Raw genomic sequence first — 24562 nt, 5'->3', positions numbered from 1 at the left:
AAAGTAATGTCTCTGCTTTTCAATGTGCTATCTAGGTTGGTCATAACTTTCCTTCCAAGGAGTAAGCGTCTTTTAATTTCATGACTGCAGTCACCATCTGCAGTGATTCTGGAGCCCAGAAAAATAAAGTCTGACACTGTTTCCACTGTTTGCCCATCTATTTCCCATGAAGTGGTGGGACCAGATGCCATGATCTTCGTTTTCTGAATGTTGAGCTTTAAGCCAACTTTTTCATTCTCCACTTTCACTTTCATCAAGAGGCTTTTGAGTTCCTCTTCACTTTCTGCCATAAGGGTGGTGTCATCTGTATATCTGAGGTTATTGATATTTCTCCCAGCAATCTTGATTCCAGCTTGTGTTTCTTCCAGTCCAACGTTTCTCATGATGTACTCTGCATATAAGTTAAATAAACAGGGTGACAATATACAGCCTTGACGAACTCCTATTCCTATTTGGAACCAGTCTGTTGTTCCATGTCCAGTTCTAACTGTTGCTTCCTCACCTGCATACAAATTTCTCAAGAGGCAGGTCAGGTGTTCTGGTATTCCCATCTCTTTCAGAATTTTCCACAGTTTATTGTGATCCACACAGTCAAAGGTTTTGGCATAGTCAATAAAGCAGAAATAGATGTTTTTCTGGAACTCTCTTGCTTTTTCCATGATCCAGCGGATGTTGGCAATTTGATCTCTTGTTCCTCTGCCTTTTCTAAAACCAGCTTGAACATCAGGAAGTTCACGTTTCACATATTGCTGAAGCCTGGCTTGCAGAATTTTGAGCATTACTTTACTAGCGTGTGAGATGAGTGCAATTGTGCGGCAGTTTGAGCATTCTTTGGCATTGCCTTTCTTTGGGATTAGAATGAAAACTGACCTTTTCCAGTCCTGTGGCCACTGCTGAGTTTTCCACATTTGCTGACATATTGAGTGCAGCACTTTCACAGCATCATCTTTCAGGATTTGGAATAGCTCAACTGGAATTCCATCACCTCCACTAGCTTTGTTCGTAGTGATGCTTTCTAAGGCCCACTTGACTTTACATTCCAGGATGTCTGGCTCTAGGTCAGTGATCACACCATTGTGATTATCCGGGTCGTGAAGATCTTTTTTGTACAGTTCTTCTGTGTATTCTTGCCATCTCTTCTTAGTATCTTCTGCTTCTGTTAGGTCCATACCATTTCTGTCCTTTATCGAGCTCATCTTTGCAAGAAATGTTCATAGCTAGCTTAATATTTACTTTTAAACTGACACTGGTAAAAATTTGGATTTCTATCCAGCTGCAATTTGTCAACCAATTTTGCACATCTACTGAGATGACCGTAGAATTTTTCTCCTTTGACTATGTTACCATTTTATAGTACTGTATATTATCATATATATTATCTAATACCTAAATACCCTTAATTCCAGGACTACATCCTGAATGATTTTTTTATTTTTAGGTAATTCTATTCACTATATTTTGATGCATAAGTAAAATTAGTCTGTAAGTTTATTTTTATGTGCTATACTATTGTATCAGCTTCATTAAGAAGTTAAAAACTTTCCTTTTTCTTTATTCCATGAAAAAGTTTAAATAATACAGAAAGTGATCACTTCTTAAATGTCTGAAGGAACCTATGATCCATCCAGGCTTGGCAAAAGTAGGACCTTAAATATTTGTTGTTTTAACTGCAATATTAAAAGTTATTTCAGTAAAATTTTAAAGCAGTTAGTACAAAGAAGCATTAAAAGTTAAATGTATCCCTGTACCAGAGGATAAATAATTGATTTTTTTCCAGATGATTTGTAATTTAAATAACTCCCAGCAATTGCTGGCATCATTCCAAACAAAAGTCATATTAAAAGATGTATACTGTGTGAAAACATTTCCTGATCCTTAATATTCTCCAGGCAACAATACTAGAGTGAGTAGCCATTCCCTTCTCTAAGGGATCTTACCAACCCAGGGGTTAAACCTGGGACTCCCACATTGCAGGTAGATTCTTCACCATCTGAGATACCATGGAAGCCCCCTAATGTTATATTTTAAGCAAATATCAAAATAAAAAAAGAACAGTGAAATTACTGAGACCATGACATTGGCATGTGAAAAAGCACTTTTGGATTTTGATTAAGTGAAAAATAACAGGCTTTAGGCCCACAATACCCTTTAATCATTACTCATCCAATAGCTAGTGTCTGTCAACCATGTTTTTATATGGGAGTATCCTAGCCTAAGAGACTTTTCAGGTGACTCAGTGGTAAAGAATCCATCTGCCAATGCAGGAGACGTGGGTTCAATCCTTGGGTCAGGAAGATCTCCTGGAGAAGGAAATGCAACCCACTTCAGTAATTCTTGTCTAGGATATCCCATGGACAGAGGAGCCTGGTGGGCTACAGTCCATGGGGTCACAAAAGTCAGACACGACTTAGCAACTAAACAACAAAAACATTCTAGTCTAAAGTACCATTTGACACCATGCAATGTAGGAAAGGACTCTCAAAAAAGTTGACCTGCCCTCAAAATTCATTTTACTCATAATACAATTATTTTCAACTATGGAAAGATGATATCACTTGGCTTATTATTTCAATGTGGGTTTTTCCCCCCTTAAAATAACTTGAAGTACCTATAATTTGGGTAACTTTAGAAAACAGTTTCTCCTTTTACTCACTGTGAAATCACTTGGTGTTTTGGAACATTAATTCTCTATATATTGCACTGCTTCCATCATGGCTATTTAATGTCCTTTAAGACGACTGATTTCATCTCCCAGTTCTTCCACATGACTTTGTTGTATTGACTAAACCCCCTGCATGTACTAGAAGCTTTAACTCTCTACAGTCTCCTTCCCTACAGCATAAAAACATGCTGAAATCTCTCCCAACCTGTGTTACAAACAGCAACCTTCCTACTCTGTTGCATCTTCTGCCACCCATCTTTTCTCCTTTTAAGTGACAAATTAGAGCAAATAATATCTATAAAAATGTCATACTCTCCCTCATTTTGATATGCTCTTCTCTGAATATGACATGAAGGACTGGAGTATTAGTCAGGATGCCAAGTATTATTCATTATTGGTGAACAGTCTTATCCATGTTATAGCCCATAATTAGAGTATATTAACAGAAGGGTTTTTTCTGCTTATGCTCAGACAGCAAATATTTTTGTCTCTGCTTCTTCCCCATCCCTTGATGCCTTAACCAGATATGGTAAATTTTTCCCATCTCCCACCTATGGTCATAGTTCCATTGAACTGATAATGGTAAAGGATTACCAAAGCTCTCGCAATGACCAAGAGCAGGGGCCACCGTCACTGAGCTCTGCAGTAGTGTGGCTGACCACACCCATTTTATGTTCTCTATGCCTCTTTAGCTTCCTATCGCTGCTTTTAAGACACTCTCATCTTTGTCCCAAGTGCCTTTTCTGACTTGTCCGCCTGTATTTGACTCTTAGATGGTAGTAATTCCAGAATTCTGTTCTTGATCCTTTATTCAGACCCTCAGAGTATGAATATCCTCAGAGATTTCCTGGTCAGTTTCATCTACATGATAGCCCTCTCCATGGTAGTTTGAGTTTAGAAAATTTTCTTTAAAAGATCTGATTATATTATTAATATTTTAAACCACACACAGCTCTTCTCAGCAGGGGCCAGAAATGCCTGGCCCCACCCCCATTCCAGGAGATGTGCCAATGGCACTGGATGCCTGGGAGCCAGGAGTGCTAAATATACCCCAGAAACAACCCTGCAGAGACACACTGAAAACCTCCCTGAACCTGCCTAGACCAAAAATTATAGCTAGTTAGAAGAACATAGGATAGAGTTAGTAGAGAAGAATAAGTTACACTTGGAGACACTGTGCACTATTAAACAGCATGAGGATTCCTCTCACAATTGTATTAATACTATTTTCACAACGAATCATCTTTAAAATAACTGGCATCACATTAAACACATATTGCCCATGCTTACGCTGTGGAAGTGTGAATTAAAGTAGAGTGTAATTTATTACTGCTTTATGTATTTTGGTTATTATTAATCAGTGATAAAACAACATATATCTAAGAATTTGTCCAAAATCACTGAAGTCAATCCAAAACAAAACTGGTGAAGTTACTGAACACAATTTTGTCTGGTTTTTCCAAAGTCAAAACACACAATACATCAGATTATGTATACTTCACTAATGCTCCAATTTCTCTGACATTCAGCAAAATAAACAATATCTAAATATTTTTAAATGATAGTATGTCCAATATTGCTACTGAATATCTTTGGCTTACCTCATAGGGTAGTTTATCAAAATATCCATTACTTGGCCCTTCTCTGAGAGCAGTACTGCTAAACTTTTTGTTCAGATTGTCGATTTCACAATCATCCTTTTCTTCATAGTCATCTTCATCTAGATCATTCATGTCAATAAGTGAAGTCTTGAGAGAAAGCATGGGCTTGTCCTTCATACCGTGTAATACAACTGCATCTAATTCAGTGTAGTAATCCAGAAGAGAACTATTTATTTCCAGGCGTATAAGATTTGTAGGAAAATTTATCTGCTTAATACAAGGTTTAAACTGCCGAGCTTGAGAAGCATTCACCTTTGTAGGTTTCTCTGACCAAAGAGTCTCCCATCTGCCAAAGAAAGAAATTTCTCTATAATACCATTTAGAATGACATTTCTGTTACTATAAAGTTAGGGCCCCATGCCCAATATGTTCCACTATGAAGCAAAACCATTAAACAAAGCAGATAGATACAATCGAACCAATAATTATTACCAGGACATGAAAAAAATTTAAATCTAAATGCCATAGACCTTATACTTAAAATATTTTTACTACTTAAATTATTTTTAAAACTCCTTAGAAAGTAATTTTAGGCATATTTCACAGTTAGTTAAAAATTGGAATCACTAGTCAGAGGTACCGGAGAAGGCAATGGCACCCCACTCCAGTACTCTTGCCTGGAAACTCCCATGGATGGAGGAGCCTGGTAGGCTGCAGTCCATGGGGTCGCTGAGGGTCGGACACGACTGAGCGACTTCACTTTGACTTTTCACTTTCATGCATTGGCGAAGGAAATGGCAACCCACTCCAGTGTTCTTGCCTGGAGAATCCCAGAGACAGGAGAGCCTGGTGGGCTGCCGTCTATGGGGTCACACAGAATCGGACACGACTGAAGTGACTTAGCAGCAGCAGCAGCAGTCAGAGGTACATAAACAACATTCACTTTTACAGAAAAAGTAAACTCCAAGTATTAAAGCACATGAAAGAAAGCACTCCTGGACTTCCCTGACAGTGCAGTGGATAAGATTCTGCCTGCCAATGCAGCGGACACAGGTTCAGTCCCTGGTCTGGGAAGATCCCACATGCCACGAAGCAACTAAGCCCATGTGCTACAACTGCCTAGCCCACATGCCTAGAGCCTGTGATCCGCAACAAGAGAAGGCACCACCATAAGAAACCCGAGCACTGCAACAAAGGGAAGCCCCCACTTGCCGCAACTAGAGAAAGCCAGTGGAGCAATGAAGACCCACTGCAGCCATAAATAAATTAATTAACCTAAAAAAAAAGAAAAAGCAAGCACTCCTGTGTGTGTGCCCTAAACCAACTGTGGAAACTAAACTGACCACCTTGCCTTATAAAGGTCTCCTTTCCCATTTCTATTACTGGCATCATACAAATTAAAAAAATTTCATTATTCTTGATTTTCTTTTACCCAGTCATTAAGTTTTATCAAAGTTTTCATGAAACTGTCTCATATATGCCCTTCTCCTAAATTTCCATTATTGTCATCTTTGAGTCATCCTTGTATCCTCCATACCTAGCAACTAGCTAACACGTTAACAGGTAAGTAACATTTCCTCCTATTTCTTCAAAATGAACTTTTACTATTCAGCCTGGTTATTCATTACTTTCCAGATAATAAATTTATTTTCACAGAAAGGTATCTGCTCATGTTGCCTCTCCTCTCAATGAAATGCCTAAATTACAATCATCAGCTCATCTTTTCTTCAAGGACTAACTTATATTCCATGTCTTTACATAGATATTCTTATAAAATTATTTTCCAAAATTATTTAAAGATTCTTCATAACAAAGCATCATTAAATATATATACTCTCACATATACGGCATAAATAACCTTTTTTCTAATACATTTTTCTAATCTATCAGAGAAAATTAAAAACATGGACAGAAATACTTCAATAAATACTTCTTTTGCTGTTTAAATTTACTTTAGCTGGCATAACTTTTAAATAAAGATTTTATGTCAAGGTCTAAGTACACTTTTAAGTCTCCCAATAAATACTGCAAACTGTTTTCAAAGGAGCTTAGGCCAACAGTATATAAGAATAACCACTGAAAGCATCCTCTATTTTTATTATGTATTTATTTATTTGGCTGTGCCAAGTCTCAGTTACAGCATTCAGGATCTTTGGTTGTGGTATGTGAGATCTAATTCCCCAACCAGGGATTGAACCCAGGCGCCCTTCCTTGGGAGCCTGGAGTTTTAACCACTGGACCACCAGAGAGTTCCCAGTATTCTCTGTTTAAAAAAAAATAATCTCTAAATTCATAGTGACCCATATCTCTGTGACATAATTTATAGTTCACTATTAATAATACTTAAAATGTTTTCATATGCCTATTGATCATATCAAACTTTCTTCCTTCCAGTATATTGTCAGTTCATTTCCTTGCCCCAATGACTTACTGATACCTATGTAAAAACTGACTACAGCAAAGCATTTAGGAAACTGAAATATACAAAAGACTGTGAAACTCAGGGAAGAAATCTGAGCCAAGACTATAGACGTCATCCACATACAAGTACCATAATGGTCTTTAGGCCAAGATGGGGCATGCATACAGCACCAATTTCAGGAGAAGGGAATTTTGGTAATTTCTACCTTTAGGAATAAAAGCATAAGGCACAAACTCAATGGGGATTCCAGTAAACATATCACTGACAATAACAGTAGGAACTTTTACAGTTAACAGAACCCTTATAATCACCCCATATTTGTGAGATTTGCTACTTCTCTCCTGAACACTAGGAATAAAACCCATCAAACATATAAAGAGACTCTGAGTATGTGTATTTAGAGACAAACTGAAAGTAGGAATAGAGAGACTGGCCCCGCTGTATAACCAGCCTTGGGAGGCAGGGGAAGAGTTCAAGGAACACAGCAGGTTGTGGCAGATTTAAGGAGCAAACGAAAGCAGGATGAGCATTCTCACTTTCTGTGACAGGCAGAACAGCAAATTAGAAATGCCAGCCTAGATTAAGAAGTGCTCCTAAAGTCTAAATGCAAAAATCTTGAGGGTTTCTAACAATGGTATTGATCTGAACACTCTACTGAAGATCCAGGCAGTTCAACAGAGCTAGCCGTACAGGAACAGAAGTATGAAATATTTAAAACCATGTTCATAGGGAAATGCATTCCTAACTTTGGACAGATTGTTTCCAAGAATCCTGGGGTACGTGGCAGAAGGTATGAGAAAACTCAGACTTCGGTTCTGCTCATCCTTTTGTTGCTGCTGGAAAATGACATCAAGTGATGTTGGAAGTTTTTCTCATGTCGAAGAAGCAAGGACCACTCAGGACCCTGTGAAATAACTGCCTGTGCTGGTTCACAGCACATGTGGACAAAACCAGCCTCGTTTATTGTTTAGCGTCAATGAGAAGTTTTTATGAAGCTTAACAGAAACACTGAAAATGTAAAACAGAAATCACCTCTGCCAGGTCCTTTGCAATAAATAAAGACACAGACAAAACATGTTCTTTATGCAGAGCTGGACCTGTATTATAATGCAAATTACATTATAAAATTACAAATATAAGCTTGAAAACAAGCATTGATTAGAGCAGAAATATTCTATTGAAATAATGTATTAATCTACTAAAGTCTCCCCTCTCTCTCTCTCTACTTTGCAAAATGGACAAGGTTAAGATGATACTTTAAAACAACTTCCTTAACATTTCTAGCATGTTTAAACATATAAGGGTTAATGCTATTTTAGTATCACTTTTGCTTCTGACTTTAGATAGTATAAATATTATATATTTAGTTATACATAAATCATAAGTTTAAATATGATAGAAGTAGAATAATATCAAATCATCAGTTTTTAGAAATATTTTTAAATGTCTAAACATAAAAAAAATTCAGGTATCATTACTTATATTTTATTTTGATTTTTCTTGATAACCTAAAAAGTAACTAAGAAAAGTGCTAAAAAGATGAAAAATTATTTTATAGGTCTGTGGCCATTTAAATTAACATTAACTATGAGACCAATACAATTGATTTAGGAGTATCTGCACTAAAGTGAATTTTTGTTTAAAATTCTACCAGAACTAGACTATATTATTTTAAAGTTAGAAAAATATCTACCCAACAAGAGAATATATCAATATCTTTTTAAAATTATACTATAGTTGATTTATAACATTAGTTTCAGGTGTACAACACAATGATTCAATATTTTCATAGGTTATAAAATGTTATTATATTACAAAATAATGACTATTTTAAAATATTGGTTGTATTTCCTATGCCAAAATCTTTCTGTTTAGAAAACTAAAGCCTGAACTTTAAAAACTAGTGAGTGAAAGCAAGCACGCAGATACAAATAAATGCACACATGCATGCCTGTGTACACATAATACACACAAACATGCACACTTGCACATAATTTTCCATGAGACAGCCCTGACTCTCTTAATCCTTTAGACCCAGAGCTGCGCTGATGAGATTAAACTGCTCCAAGTCATGGCTTCTGTAGTCTGCACATTTACATGCTAACTTTATCTGCCCATACAGTACATTCTTCTACTGGACAAATCTGACAAACAATTGTTTTAAATCTACAGTCGCATGTAAAGAATTTAGTGTGGAATCCCCATCAGACTGTGCTTCGTCTGCACTTGAAGCACTTAATTCCGGGGTGGTATCAGCGTTCTCTTCACCAGTCCACTTATTTTTCCTTCTCTTGATTGTACTGAATGCCCACTATGTGTCCAGTGCTTGGACACTAGACACTCTGTCTCTAAATGTTGACCTGCTGTTACCTACTGAGAAAGTCTCTCTAGGGCTCCCAGGAAGCAGCAGGTGGACAAGACAGGAAGAGAGATGTTTATCAATAGAAACTGGATAAAGCAAGTTTTCTAACATATTCAGGTTGGAAGCCAGGCACATGGATGCAAATTACTTCCCTGTAACCAAAATTTTTCCTGGTTACTAAGCACATCTAGTAGTCAGCACAAAGAAAGATCTCTTGCCAACACTTCCATTTTACCAGCTGAAAGTGAAAGGAGAGAATAGGAAAACAAGAATAAAATTAAAGTATTCTAAGAGGTATACTTAACTCACTCTGTGTTTCTCAGCCCCTGCTAATGGGCACTATAACAAACTGGCATCTGCTTTAAAAAGAACCAGTAAAGGGTCTGATTATTTCTGACTTAAATCACAAAATCATGCTTCACAAAGTCAAGGGGACCAGATCATGACCAATTCGTGAAATCACTGCTTAAGCAACTTCCTCTGGCAGCAAATCCTGTGACAGCCATTTTCTTTCTCATTGCTTTCTTAACTTCAATACTATATAGTGAAAATGCTTTCAACACTCAAGAATACCACTAAATTTTAACCCCAAATAGCTTTATTCCAATCAGTTTATTTAATATGACCTCAATTTCTCTTCTCTTTTCCCTGTCTCTCTCTCTTCCAATGTGTAACCCTGCACTTGCCTTTTTTCTGACTCTTACATAAGCATCTATTAAGATCTTATCCTCAGGACCAGGACACTCTATACGATTTTCTTTTCTCTTGGTAGAACACTAGGCAAGAAGTCAAAAGACTTTGAGATCTTACAGGACTACTTGTAACTTTCCCATTTCACTCACCGAATATAAGAAATGTAATCAGACAAAATGGGGAAAGATTGCTTTTCAATTTTCTGGGACACATTCATTTCCCATTAACAAATTCTTGAACTACTCCAACACACGCGATTACTTGCTAAGCCTTAAGGTGGAAATAAGGGCTTCCCAGGTGTCTCAGTGGTTAAGAAACCGCCTGCAATGTAGGAGACTCAGATTTGATCCCTGGGTCGCGAAGATCCCCTAGAGAAGGAAATGGCAATCTGCTCCAGTAATCCTGCCAGGAAAATCCCATGAACAGAGGAGCCTAGTGGGCTACAGTCCACAGGGTCACGAAGAGTCATAATCAGACACGACTGAGAGACTGAGCACACACATACACGCACACATATACATGTAAAGTTGCCAACTGCTCTTTATTTGAGATTCTGGGCATGCTAATTTCTCCGTATAAACTGGGGTTTCTTTTACGAAATGACAGTGATGAAAATGACATTGGTAGCAAAGTAAATAATCTGACAACTCTGTACCAGTTCTCTTTTATTATCAATATATTGTGTCTACCAGTGTATTAGAGCTGACTTTCTCTACCTATGCTCAGCTTATTTCCTGGTAGTTCCATGCTCATACCCCAGATCTGCAGCCTTGCTCCTTAGGGCTCCCAATTGCAGCCTTCTACAGGGAACTACATGGGCTCCCAGAGCCTCTTCATCAGAGAGTGGCAGGTCTCTGGAAGACTTCCATCCCCGTCCCACTCCCCCAGCTCACAGCCCAAGACAGACCAGCAGGGGTGTCTGAGTCCAGCTCCCTGGCAACTCAGCCTCCAGGCTGACTGGGCCTTCACAGACACTGCATCCTTGCCTTCTTCCCTTCTTTACAGCACTTTCCCTGCTCCCTTACTGGTTTCTCCAGGAGCACTTTTCTAACAAACCCTTGGTGGAGGAACAGTCTTCTCAGGTCTGCTTCTGGGAAACTGGATCCAAGAGCTCTACGAATTCCCACAGCTTGTGACTCCTTGACAGCTTGTTCTCTCCACTTTGGGACTTGTCTCACTTCTTGGAACACCAGGATTTCACCTTATGATTCTACTTTTGCACGTGCTGTTCTCACTTCACCTTTCCTATCCAAATTAAAGCCTTACTCAACCCTCAGTCCCAAGTAAGTCACTTCCTCTGGGAGGACTTCTCTGAGCCCCACAGGCTTTCCTCTGTCAGCACAGGCACCCAGCAGTACCCCAGCCCTTTTCCAGGCTGGCCTGTAAAACTCAAAGAACAAGACTCACATCAGTCCAGTCCTCTGTTTTGTTCCCAGGAGTGAGTGGGCAGAGAAGGTGTTCAATCAATGTTTCTGACTGCCGACAGAGTCACCAGAATGCTACCATTTACTAAATCTGCGCAGAAGAATTGTGGGGTTTTTTATACAAATTGTGGGGTATTTTCTAACAAGTTTTTTACACAATGAAACTGATTTCATAATCAGTAAAAATTTTAGGCCCTTTTTCTATCCTGCAGTAATATATATTAGTTAGATTCTTTTCCTCAAAAGCTAATGGTGTTTTCTGTGGAATAAGGCTAAAAATCAGTTAAGCAAAGTAGACTTACATCTGTAAATATAAAGTTGTCATTTTCATCACAATCACACACTACAACTCTCAGCTAGGAACCCAAGAGCATGATTTATAGTCACAATCAGTTATGCAGAAATTAAGTTTTATATCTTATCCAGATACTGATTCATCTTTTTAAGGAAAAACTAGATAGCTTTGTGGGAAAGAGGCAGAGAATGATAGACTCCAACAAAACAATTTTCACATAAGCAAGCATCCTATTCAAAGAAATTCAAAGCATCCCCTTTCAGAAAAAAAGAAAAAATATAATAAAGGATATGTATAAGAAAGGATACCGGTTTTCTGTGCTTTAAAAAACTGATTCATTAATAACATTGTTAACAATGAATTATCAAACTTGTTCTTATAATAATGAATAAAGATTATACCAGGGGTGTCCAGCTTGAGCTGAGCTGTATTCTGCATTTGCTTCCTGGTAGCCTGGGAGGTGTTCCTTGGAGCTGAGCAGACAAGGACCTCTTCTCAACTCAAAGGGAGGAGAGTGTTAAGCCACACCAGATCTGTGCTTACTCCTCCTCCATGGGCAGTTGAGCTCCTACAGTTTAACAAGTGCCCATAAACTGCTCTTGGCCTAGAATAAGCTCATAAGGGCAGAGATTTTTGTCTATTTTGTTCATTGTTCATTAATGTACCTCAACACAGAGAACAATGCTTAGTACATGGTAGACACTCAAATATTTAATGAATGAATAGATGAAGCAATATAAAGATCTTAAACTGGTAAGATCAACAAGTAATAGAACATGGACAAATTAATAACATGATAGTTCAAGGAAAAGGAAATATAAATGGCTCTTAAACATGAGAAAACATTCAACCTCAGAGATGATAAAATAATTTTAACTTAAAGTTAACATGAGATAACATTTTTCACCTACCAAATTAACAAAAATGCTAAAATTTCTTAAAATACTCTACAGGTGAGGCTTTGGTAAAACACACATGCATGTACACTGCTGGTGGGAATATAAATAGGTAGAGCCTCCTTGAAGGGAAATCTGGCACATGTTAACACTACAAATACACAGACCCTTGGCCCCGCAAAATTTCTCGCAAGTTACCCACATGCATGCTTGTACACATGCGAAGTGACTCAATAGCAAGGTTATTCATTGTATTAACACTAATAATAGCAAAGCATGGAAACAACTAAGAAGCCATCAATAGGGAAGTGGTTAATAAGTTGGCGTATACATATACTGTACATTACTTGCAACTGTAGAAAAGAATAAGGAAGCTCTCTTTGCATTTATATGAAAAGATCCAATAAATACCACTAAGTGAAACAAATAAGGTGTAGAACAATGTAAATGGTGTGCTTATTTTTGTGTATAAAGAAAAGTAAAATGAATATATTTGTATTTGTTTATATCTGCACAACAAAACTCTGGAACAATGCAAAGGAAGTGGATGAAAGTGGTTATTTTGAGTGTAGGGTGGATCCTAGGCACATGGAGAACAGGGTATAAGAATGCATTATGTACTTTTTAGATTACTGAATATAATTACCTAATCAAATAATTAGATTCTAAAAAATCAGAAGGTTGAACTACAGAAACAAGACAGGAAGAGAAAGGCGCCATGATGCAAATCAATGATGTAAATAAATATGTTTTTAGGGAGAATGCATGAACACTTAAGGCAGCATTTATTTTTAAATGAATATACTTGTTACAAAAACATCCATTTAACATTAAAGCTAATCCCCTAAGGACCTCCTCTAAAGTATTACTCTGTAGGCTGACTTTGAGTTAACCAAAGTGTTTAAAAGCAATAACATGATGCCTGTTTGAAAATATGTTAGAAATCATACTTCTAACTAACTTCTCAGATTGGCTCATGTTCCAGTTAGTTCAAATCATGCTTTTCATTTACAGTAAACTCACACAAAAATCTCACAATCCATGATTATTATGGAGTGAGGTATTATAGGTATAAAGAATGCATTAAATTTATCTGATCCTTCTTTCCCTATCAGAAAAGTAAGGGAAATTTTAAAAAATTGAATTTGTTTAAATTACCTAAGAGAATGCTTTCAATGAAAAAAGACCTCCAGTATTGAAACCACCACCATCTTTCAGCAGTAAAATGTAGTCATTAAAAAAAAATGAGTCTTACCTGACTTCAGCCGGTGGACCTGGGGAATAGGGATTTGCAGAACAAGCTAGAATTCTAATGACTGCTCCAGGATGATAGGTTTCCAGAACGTGAACAGCTGTAGGATACACCTGTTGTTCAAAAGCAAGTTCCACATAGTCTTGGCTCTGGAAATTTGCCGGTGTCCTCTTGAATGGCACAGGAGCACTGGGACACTGATCCCACCATGTTCCGTAAGTTCGAAACACAGCTGTCTGAGTAAAGTCACCGGAACTTGGAAATACATTGGGGACACCTGCTAAGTTCCACATGGTATAGGACATGCTATTCTCACTCCCATAGTGGGAGCTGAAATCCACTACCTCTTTGGCATACTGGACCACCTCTGCATTCAGAGGGGAGGTCCGGCTGTTTGATTCTACAGTTCTATGGCTGTTCATTATTTCTCCTCTTGTAGCCGTCCTGGCTCGGCGCCGAAGGCACATATAATAAAACATAGTCAGAACTGTTAACATGGGAAAGACCGGTGACATCTAGGTGTGAATTATGAAGCTTCAAAAGGTCAGGTGTCCTCAGTAAGACGCATGAACTCTTTGAAGGATGTTCTAAAAAAATGAATGGCTTGGTGAAATAAAATAATTTAAATAAGTAGAAAAATACATGGATAAGGTAACAAACAGGCTTTTTACCCAATGTAATTTCCCAGAGTGAAACAAACAAAAAATGCACTATAAATGTGAATCTCTAAATAATCTAATGTACTTTTAAGAAACCTGAATATTGAAAATGTATACACTTTTATGATATATGGGAAGCAAACTGATATTATAAGGCAATGGAAGACGTACAACCCAAAAAAACCCATTTTGTACAAAATTATAACTATCCTTCAAGAAATACTAAGTCCTTGAACTTTTAAAATTAAAATTATTTAAAATATATGGCAAACCACTAAAATACTGCTATAAATCCAAAAGGATCTTAGGCATTTTATAACTTCACATTTTAACAAATGATTCCCTATTGTTAATTATGACTCACTTCTGAACATGCTAAGTACAGATTTCACATTATGGGAATATAGTTTTCTAGAGCTGACAGTTAATCCAGACCAACTAAATTAACTGCCTTACACATCACAGATCACCAGACAGTGTTTAATTTATTCTAACTCCCAGCATTATTTGTGAGGGCAGTCCATGGCTGGCTGGCATCTGGTTGGTTGCCAGCTCCTCTTAGAAATCACTCACCCCAGACAGATCGGTCACAGGATACACACCGGAAATGCAAAGGTTGGCACTCATCCATGTGGCCTAACAGTTACACCCTGATTTCAGGTGCAAATATTGAAATATGACATTCTTTTACCTGTAAGACAAGAGTTTTAGAAAATATTTTTATTTCTAACTTAGGAAGCCAAATATCCCAACAAGATTATTATCATAGAGAAACAGCTACTTATTAGATACAGAACACTCAAATAGAACAGTCACGTTTTTCTGAATTGCATGGACAATTTTGAATAATATATTTTTTTAATTTTATGATAGAATGTAACAAAATTATTATAAATGAACCCTTTCTACATGAAGGTTACAAACCCACAGCTTATGGTCAAACCACACCAGCAGATATACTCATGTTAAGTGCTTAGTTGCTCAGTCATGTCTGACTCTTTGTGACCCCATGGACTATAGCCCACCAGGCTCCTCTGTCCATGGGACTTCCCAGGCAAGACTACTGGAGTGAGTTGTCATTTCCTTCCCCAGGGCATCTTCCCAACCTAGGGACTGAACCTGAATCTCCTGCACTGCAGGCAGATTCTTTACCATCTGAGCCACCAGGGAAGCCCAAGGGTAAGACGTGTCCCTGGGTGGATATACTTTAATAGGACCAAATAGTGATTTGTAAAGTTGAAGAAGTTTGTAACTTTTAATAGTCAAGAAGACCCCGTGAGAAGAGGCCTGGGCTTCCCTGGTGGCCACTCCTGTTCTCAGCCAGCTCTCCTAGTTCACGACAGACCTGGCCCCTGTCTGGACTGACTAGCTAACCTCTTGGCTACACAAACAAGGCAATCAAGCATACTCATTTTTCTACCTACGAAGCCTTGAGTTTAACCTCTCCTAAGTAAAAGAAGGAAAATACAGCAATTTTTCTTTAGTAGAGCAATGTGCCAGCCTTTCAAAACAGTATACAAAGATTATAAAATATTAGACATCTCTCCTATCCAAAACCTCTCACAGCTTTTTGTTCTTACATACCAGATACAATCTAAACCTCTTGGTTTGACATTTCAAGGCTCTCCTCAAGCTAGACAGACCCATTTCTTTACATCTAATGCAGTAAACTCTGTCACCTTCTAAACATCCTTCATATTTTACTTTAATCTCCCTGACTACCATTTCTTTTCCAGCCCCTTTATTCCACAAATAGGCTTATTATCTGGCACCACCTTTGTATCACGTACGTACTCTTGTTTCCACAAGGGCCTACATTAGGACCAAGTTTCTTGGAGGAAGGAATATAGCCAAAGACTTCATTTATCAAAGTACTCAGTATATGAAATATGACACATGTTGACAGGAAGATGATGAGAAAAAAAAACTATAAAAATCTAAAATAAGTTAAAACTAGATAACAGCATCTTCACAGGTGATGCTAGCGGTAAATAACCGACTGCAATGCAGGAGATGCAGGAGACAGGTTGGATCCCTGGGTCGGGAAGATCCCCTGGAGGAAGAAATGGCAACCCACTCCAGTATTCCTGCCTGAAGAATCCCATGGACAGAGGAGTCTGGTAGGCTGCAGTCCATAGGGTCACAAGGAGTCAGTCATGACTGAAGCGACTTAGCACAGCACATACAATGGCATCTTCTGCCTCTCAGTCCTGGCCAGATCCAAACACACCGAAATGCTTGACAAAATATAACCAGTAAAACAGGAAATAGAGGGCTGAGTTAGAAACAAATGAGGAAAACCTACGGTTGTGAGAAACAAAGAGGAAAATCAAAAAGCAGACAACAGTAACTGAAGCTATGGCTCAAGGAACTCATTATAGGTCTCAGTGGTTGTAATAAGAGGACTTTCAACACATCCATGCAGAGAGGTGATTTCAAGCCACAGGTCCCATTTGGAAGAATCTTCCTAAAGCCAAAATTCAGGAGAAATCACCCTATCTGTGAAACCAGGAACATGAAAGCTTAGCTCACTGGCCAGGAAGCCAAAGGATACTTGACATCAACGTGGGCAGTGGGGAGAAAGTCAGCGGAGGGAAGTCAGAACCCTGTTAGGCAAGTACCACGCAGAGTATGGGCCTAGATTCACACTGCCTTCATGGCTGAGAATCGCTATACCATCCCCAAGCCAAAAGATCTAAAAAGAAACAGTGGTCCTGAACTGGTAGAGGCAGATGGGAACCTCTCTGCAGGGATGCTTCCACACACAGGACTGACTAAACCCTTAAAGAGATGCATCACAGCACAAACTTACAGACCACAGCAGAAAATGAGCCACTATGACACAGTCGGTAGGCAGACTCACTAAATGGAAGAACCTACACCCTAAGAACAAGAAACAATAGAACACTCTGGACAAGAATTTTTTTGGGAAAGAGTAGCAAAAACACGTATTGAAATAAATAAGGTACTTTTGCAACACGTTACATGTTCTCGTCCTGATAAACCATGAATCAATGAATCAGATTCATCTCAGGACAGACAACACGGAGTGCTGAAGTATAGGACAGGTTGTAAAGGTGGGGAAAATAATGATTTAGAATATCACCTCTTTATTCAAACATTCCACCCACCACAAGGATAAATCTGTCAAAGAAAAAAATTTACCAATGCACAAATATCAATCTAATCTTTAACACCAAAACCTGAAAAGACATAGCTCTTTCTTTTACCACTTATACTTTACTTCAAAATAGACCCCCAGGTAAATTAAGAAGCATAATTTCCCAAAGAAGTTACTTGGTCCCCCTCTTTCTTGAAAGAAAAAGAATTAATGAAATAAAATTAAACTGCAAAAGTGAAATTCAGAAAATCCCACTCAATTGACATCTCAGCTAATTTGGGAAAATTGTGGGTGTTTTATTCCTGGAAATCTTCAAGGGAAGGACAGAAACCTATTTGTCAAGGTGGATGGATGGGTTTGACTCTATAATCTTTAGATATCACTTCTCCCTCCACAGTCTATAAATTGCTGCAATGGAGCTCCTTTTACTTTCTTTATAAAACTGCATTTATCAGAAAGTAATAGTTTTATAAAACCAAAGAAACATCTGCAAAATAAGATATCATCATTCATGTGATCTTGCACAATCATTCTTGGCAAAAAGATTGAGACAAATTCTATTTGACCTACTGAACCACAAACTTTATAACTGTTTCCCAGCTAGCTTTTACCATCAGATTATGGGATAATATCAAAAGCAGCAAGACTATCATGTGGGCAGTATCATTTTTAAGCTGGTGTTAAGTAAAATTTTGCATTGCAGCAACATACATAAAGGTGAGTTATAAATATACATATTATATGTGAGAGTTATGAATACATGTGTTATATATATGCTATAAATATACATATGTTCAACGAACTTTGGTGTAGAAAAGATGCTTTATTTTTTTCAACTATGGATAACAATAATCTACAGGGTTAATTTTCTATGAGATAAAGCTATACTGACAAAAAGAAGGAAAGGCACTGGAAAACCTAATATATTTATTCTTTTACCAGCCATAATATTTAGAAAAATATAATGCAGCTAACACCTGTTTTTTTTTTTTAATAAACATGGCATAGAAATAAAAAAGGAAAATGTACAAGTCCATTGTTAACATCCTTCATTAATTCTAAACTCCTTCCCAGTCAACTAAGATGACACATAACAGTGTCTGGGGGTGAGGACGAACATATGGAGAAGAAAGGATAGCTCACTCTACTTTTCCCTGGGAAATGAAGCTGAAAAGGGGAATAGAGCCGCAGTTTCAGGACTCATGTGGGCAGCAACGACCAATACACAAGTTCAAATTGTCCATGTACTGTCTGGACTTCTGCCAAGGCATTGAGGCAATTTGTGATAACCAATGAATATCCCAATGGGCAATGAACCAAATGTGAAAGATACAGTAACTCCCCTTTAGGAGGAGAATGGAATTCAAAGACAAAATGATTTTCCCCCCAGATGCAAGTAAACAAACATTAGTCTGGTACACTAAATTTGTCCAAGAGGGTGACTAGAATATATACCTTTGGGGAGACATTTTCTTTCCCAGTACATTCAAAAAACTACATTACTATTAAACACAACATATAAAAACACGATTTTCCATTTAACAAAAATGTCTGAATTAGAAATACAATGATCTTTATTCATTTAATCCAATAACTTGTCAACAATGATTACAAAGTAAAAAATTCCCCACAACACACTGAACGCTTATACTAGCACAATCAAGGAATACAAAACAACAGCTATTTCAACTGTATCAGGAGACTTTAATACTCCTTGGGAAACAACTTGCTTTATGCGACATCATTTTATTATAATACAACTTTATTTTCAACCTCATCTTTCATATTATAAAATGTTTAGCAAAGTTAAATAATACAATTACAGAGAAGGCAATAACAGTGGAAAAGAGAAATTAAGAGGTATAGACAAGGGAGAACATATGTTTACTACTGAGATTTGAAGTGAGATGGGGAGTCGATGAGGCGGAGAGAAACAGGATGGCAGGAACTGCAGAGAAGAGGGCAGAGGAACCAGGAGGAAGGAAAGGGGGCTTTTCATGAAATCAACAAAAGGAGGTAACTGGGATGAACGTGAAAGCTTAGGTTCATGGTATAGTGGAAGAACCTGGAGAACAAGTTTAAAACTCCAGAGGATTCTCAACTTATTTTAAAGTGAAAAGATATGGGAAAAGATAAAAAAGCTAGGCAAAAAGGCACAGTCCTACACTGAAGGCAAGTCATAACAATACGTACTTGCAAAATAGCCCACAGAGACATGTCAGCGAAGTGACAGAAAAAAACTGAGAGTTTCGGCAGCCTTGCAGGATGTTACCGAAATGTCATGGAGGGTGGAATGTGGTAACAAATCCAGAAAAAAAGCTGAACTTTAAATGCTGTCATTTCTGAATCCTGCTGAAACTGATCAAGAGACACTCCTTTGAGGAAAGGACTTTTCAGATTGAGTCCAGAAATCCAGACATAGCGGAATGGGGGAAAATATCAGTCAAGAAAAGAAAGGGGTTATATTTGAACTTGGTATAGCAGCTGACACTCCCAACCAGCCCTCTTCCCCTGGCCTGCCCTCTGTAGGCTTCCACGCAATCACATGCTCTCCTATCTCCTCCTGCCTTTCTGGTAACTTCTGTGTCCTCCCTCAGACTGCTCTCTCCTCATTCTCCTAAAATATTTAGAGGTTCCATTAAAGGAAAGCTGTCTTTTTAATAACTTCCCACTTACCTTGGACTGGTCTTCTCCCTGTGTCTTCCACTTCACACACCCCACCCTTCCTACAGACCCAGAACACCTACCAGGGCTCAGCTGCACCAGTACTTTCACACCTCAGCATCTCCAGGTCTCGCACTGAGGCTCTGTGGCTCTGAAATTCCCTTACTCTTCCTCTGTTTGACACCCTCTTACTCACCTTTAAGGTTCAGACCTTAACCACTACTCACTTTTTCCTTGCTCTTATCTTTCGTGTTCATTTCTTACGTGTGTGTGTGCTCATTCACGTCCAACTCTTTATGGCCCCCTGGACTGTATATAGCCTGCCAGGCTCCTCTGCCCATGGAATTTTCCACACAAAAATATGGGAGTTGGTTGCCACCTCCTATTCCTTGCGGGGTGGCGGGGCGGGGGGGGGTGGTCCTAACCCCTAGGGATCGAGCCCGTATCTCTTGCATTTCCTGCACTGACAAATGGATTGTTTACCACTGCGCCACCTGGGAAGCCCACCATTTCTTACATGCTGAGATATTTTTTTCTACTATAATAGACTACAAAGTCCTCAAGTTAAAAGAATGTTTCTTAATGAGAAGTATATCCTTATGGCTTAGCACATGCCAATATATGTTCAGTAAACATTTATTCATTTTTTTGAGATCAGCAGAGTAGATGGCAGAAGAGAATTAAAATAAATAAGTTTAAAACAGACACAAAAATAAACCAGTGACCCTTCTAAGATAAGGCACATGTAGAACCCCCTCCCAAAAAAGAAGCAAAAAACAATGTTCCACATCTTGATACAGAGAAAAAGAGAAAAATGGACAACAAAAACAGAAACACAATAGGTAAGAATCAAATATATGACCTTCCTTGAAGCCATCCAGTAAGGAATGGTATATATATATAATGAAATTTTACTATTTGAAGAGAATGTAAAAAAGTGGTAACTTCTGTTAATACAAAAGCAGCCTTGAATACATAAAAGAGACCTAACCTTGGCCACAAAGAAACTCTGATTGAAATTAAAGAAAGATTCATGAAAGACATGATTGGAGAGGTAAAAGAAGCTATTTTCTCAAATATGATGATTTTTTTTAACACTCCAAATCTATGTTAAGACCATATGGTGATTATGGAAGACTGGAAAAAACTGTGGATGAAAAAGTTCTTTAAAAAGCGAGAGAGAGAGAGAACTTCAGAGTAAAAGAGAAGAGATAGGCCAAAAAGGGCAGTAAATAAGAATAAGGGTAAAAAAAGACAGGTTAGTATTTTTCTGCTATTAGATACACGAGGGAGGACCAAAGGTCGAGTCTTACAAAAGCATCCCTCTTCCTCCATCATTATTCACAAGGCACTACATTGAAAACACACGGAAGTGTCAGTAAGGAGACTACTGTGGGCGGAATATTATGACATTAAGTGCCTCTCTCTTCCTCTATGTAAATTCTTCTCCAGTTGCAACATTTTTATTATGACTACAGGTTTTAATCAACAAGGTCCCAATACAGAATAAACAGGTAGAGTTTAACCGAACCATGTGGATGAACAAAGAAAAAGACCAGCTTCATGGCTATTTGAAAACCCAGGCAAATAAAGTAAAAGGAGAAGCAACCAGGAAGAAAAACCTGAAGGCCAGGGAAAATACTTCAAAACCAAAGAGGTAAACAAAAATCTTCCAGAAATCAAGGTAGGCCTTGAAAATACAAAAACTATGGAACACAATGGGCTCTTCAGAATTTCTGCTGAGTTAACACCCAAATGGTGAGAATGAAGCAGGAAATGTCTAACAAGTGAAACTAGGAATAAGCTTGTCAGAAACAAAGGATGAGGTTTAGAACCAACTTAAACTAGGAACTGACAATGGTTAGTTCTGTACAATGCTTTATTTCTTCTCTTTCTTTCCTATACTTTAACAAGCAAATCTAAATTTATGAAATATTTCACAAGCAATCTTAGTAGCAAGAAAAAGGAATTTAGGAGTCAATGTTAAAAAAAAAAAAAAGCCACATAACGGTAGGATAAGTGAATTGTAATTTTCTGACACAATAGACATGGAAACCCTCTTTCTACCAAAGATACTATTTCACAAGTGACAAATAAGGAAGTTTCTAGTCACACAGGCATGATACTATAAAGTACCTTACTTACAAATGCCACTAATGCTATCTGTTTTACATTTTTCTTAATTATTTATGATGAGTAGGAATAAATCATGAGTTGGAAGAACTATAAATTAGAATAACCCGAAACCTTTAACAGATACATGATGTATATTTAACTAAAACCTACAGTATTAAAACTTAAGAATATCTGGTTGCAGATAATTTTAAATGGACGCACTGAAGAAAGGAAAAAAAACCTCTCTAGCTCTTAAAACCACAAGGTAAATGTAAATTTATTTTAGCCAAATAGTAGTGATACATTCGGAGAAGGCAATGGCACCCTACTCCAGTACTCATGCCTGGAAAATCCCATGGACAGAGGGGCCTGGTGGGCTGCAGTCCATGGGGTCGCTAAGAGTCAGACACGACTGAGCGACTTCACTTTATTTTTTCACTTTCATGCACTGGAGAATGAAATGGCAACCCACTCCAGTGTTCTTGCCTGGAGTATCCCAGGGACGGGGGAGCCTGGTGGGCTGCTGTCTATGGGGTCACACAGAGTCGGACACGACTGAAGCAACTTAGCAGCAGTAGCAGTGATACATTTGTACATTAAAATAAAAAGTATTTTACCTAATAAAAAAATAACTGAATTTAGTTAGCCTTCCTAACAAAAATCCAAGTACAAAATCATAGGTATGTCACTCACTGCTAGCCATTCAAGCTAAAGAGCAATTAATTAAAATGGCATAATACTGTTAAATTAACTCTGGAGTATAATTTACATTCTAAAACATGTACTCCATTTTAAGTGTACAGTTCAATGAGGTTTGACAAAGACATATAACAATGCAAACCACCACCAGGACCAAGATATAATGGTTGGCCAAAAAGCTAGTTTGGGTCTTCCCATAAGATGTTACAGAAAAACCCAAATTTTTTTACCAACCCAATAAAAAATTTCTCTTCTCCCAATCACCCATCTGGGCTGGAGGAAGCACAAGCTGGAATCAAGATTTCGGGGAGAAGTATCAATAACCTCAGATATGCAAATAACACCACCCTTATGGCAGAAAGTGAAAAAGAACTAAAGAGCCTCTTGATGAAAGTGAAAGCTTAAAGCTCAACATTCAGAAAACTAAGATCATGGCATCCGGTCCATCACTTCATGGTAAATAGACAGGGAAACTGGAAACAGTGGCTGACTTTATTTTTCTGGGCTCCAAAATCACTGCAGATGGTGACTGCAGCCATGAAATTAAAAGACACTTACTCCTTAGAAGGAAATTTATGACCAACCTAGATAGCATATTAAAAAGCAGAGACATTACTTTGCCAACAAAGGTCCATCTAGTCAAGGCTATGGCTTTTCCAGTGGTCATGTATGGATGTGACAGTTGAACTATAAAGAAAGCTGAGCACAGAAGAATTGATCCTTTTGAACTGTGGTGTTAGAGAAGACTCTTGAGAGTCCCTTGGACTGCAAGGAGATCCAACCAGTCCATCCTAAAGGAGATCAGTTCTGGGTGTTCATTGGAAGGACTGATGTTGAAGCTGCAACTCCAATCCTTTGGCCACCTGATGCAAAGAGCTGACTCACTGGAAAAGACCCTGATGCTAGGAAAGACTGAGGGCAGGAGAAGGGGATGGCATCACCGACTCAATGGACATAGGTTTGGGTGGACTCCAGGAGTTGGTGATGGGCAGGGAGGCCTGGCATGCTGCGGTTCATGGGGTCGCAAAGAGTCGGACATGACTGAGTGACTGAACTAAACTGAATCACCCATCCATTCCCTGTGCCAGGGGAAAAAAAGACATACTGCTGTTGTCACTATAAATTAGACTACCTTTTATTCTAGTTACATAAAGTGAAATATGTCTGTACTTTTATGTCTATTTTGCTCAGCATAACTGAGATTTATCCCTCTTGTTATGTTTATCAGTCATTTGTTCCTTTATTGCTGAATCATCTCTATTAAGCAGACCTATTCATTCCCCTGCTGATAGACATTTGGGTTGTTTCGAGAACCAAAATGTTTACAAAATGAGTGTAACATTTTACATTCCCACCAACAATGTATGAGAGTTCTAGTTGCTCCAAATCTTCACCAACAGTTATTATTGTCGATCTTTAGCCATTCCAGTGGGTGGGTCATGACACCTTGTGGTTTTAGTCTGCATTTCTCAATTGACTAGTAATGATGTGTCCTATTTTCATGTCTTTATTTGCCACATGTATCTTCTTTAGTGAAATGGGTATTTTTCCCATTTTTTAATTGTCTTTATATTAATCATTTTTTTTGTTTTCTTATTGAGTTGTAAGAGTTCTTTATACATTCTAGATACAATCTTTTCTAGATATATGTTTTGCAAATGGCTTCTTTCAGTCTCTCCCTATTTGTGCTTGCCTTT

At 38.0% G+C, this 24562-nt stretch overlaps 1 protein-coding gene across 3 annotated transcripts in view; it reads right to left on the bottom strand.

Annotated features, from left to right (window-relative positions):
* The window catches only part of FBXL4 (F-box and leucine rich repeat protein 4), a 75552-nt gene that overhangs the window by 40750 nt on the left and 10240 nt on the right, over positions 1-24562 (bottom strand). Inside the window, exons 2-4 of one of the 3 annotated variants that reach the window (XM_027551359.1) lie at positions 14840-14957; positions 13611-14194; positions 4264-4609 (exon numbers count right to left, since the gene is read on the bottom strand). In XM_027551359.1, the coding sequence (XP_027407160.1) occupies positions 4264-4609; positions 13611-14122 (858 nt within the window). In that variant the 5' untranslated portion in view covers positions 14123-14194; positions 14840-14957. Of the gene's footprint in view, positions 1-4263; positions 4610-13610; positions 14211-14839; positions 14958-24562 lie in introns of all 3 variants that reach the window. The other 2 variants (XM_027551360.1, XM_027551361.1) reach the window with 2 other exon arrangements.

The sequence above is a fragment of the Bos indicus x Bos taurus genome, chromosome 9 (genome assembly GCF_003369695.1).
Source record: "Bos indicus x Bos taurus breed Angus x Brahman F1 hybrid chromosome 9, Bos_hybrid_MaternalHap_v2.0, whole genome shotgun sequence".
Classification (NCBI taxonomy): domain Eukaryota; kingdom Metazoa; phylum Chordata; class Mammalia; order Artiodactyla; family Bovidae; genus Bos; species Bos indicus x Bos taurus.
Note: the sequence above shows the minus strand (reverse complement) of the source record. Positions and strands in the feature narration are given on the sequence as shown.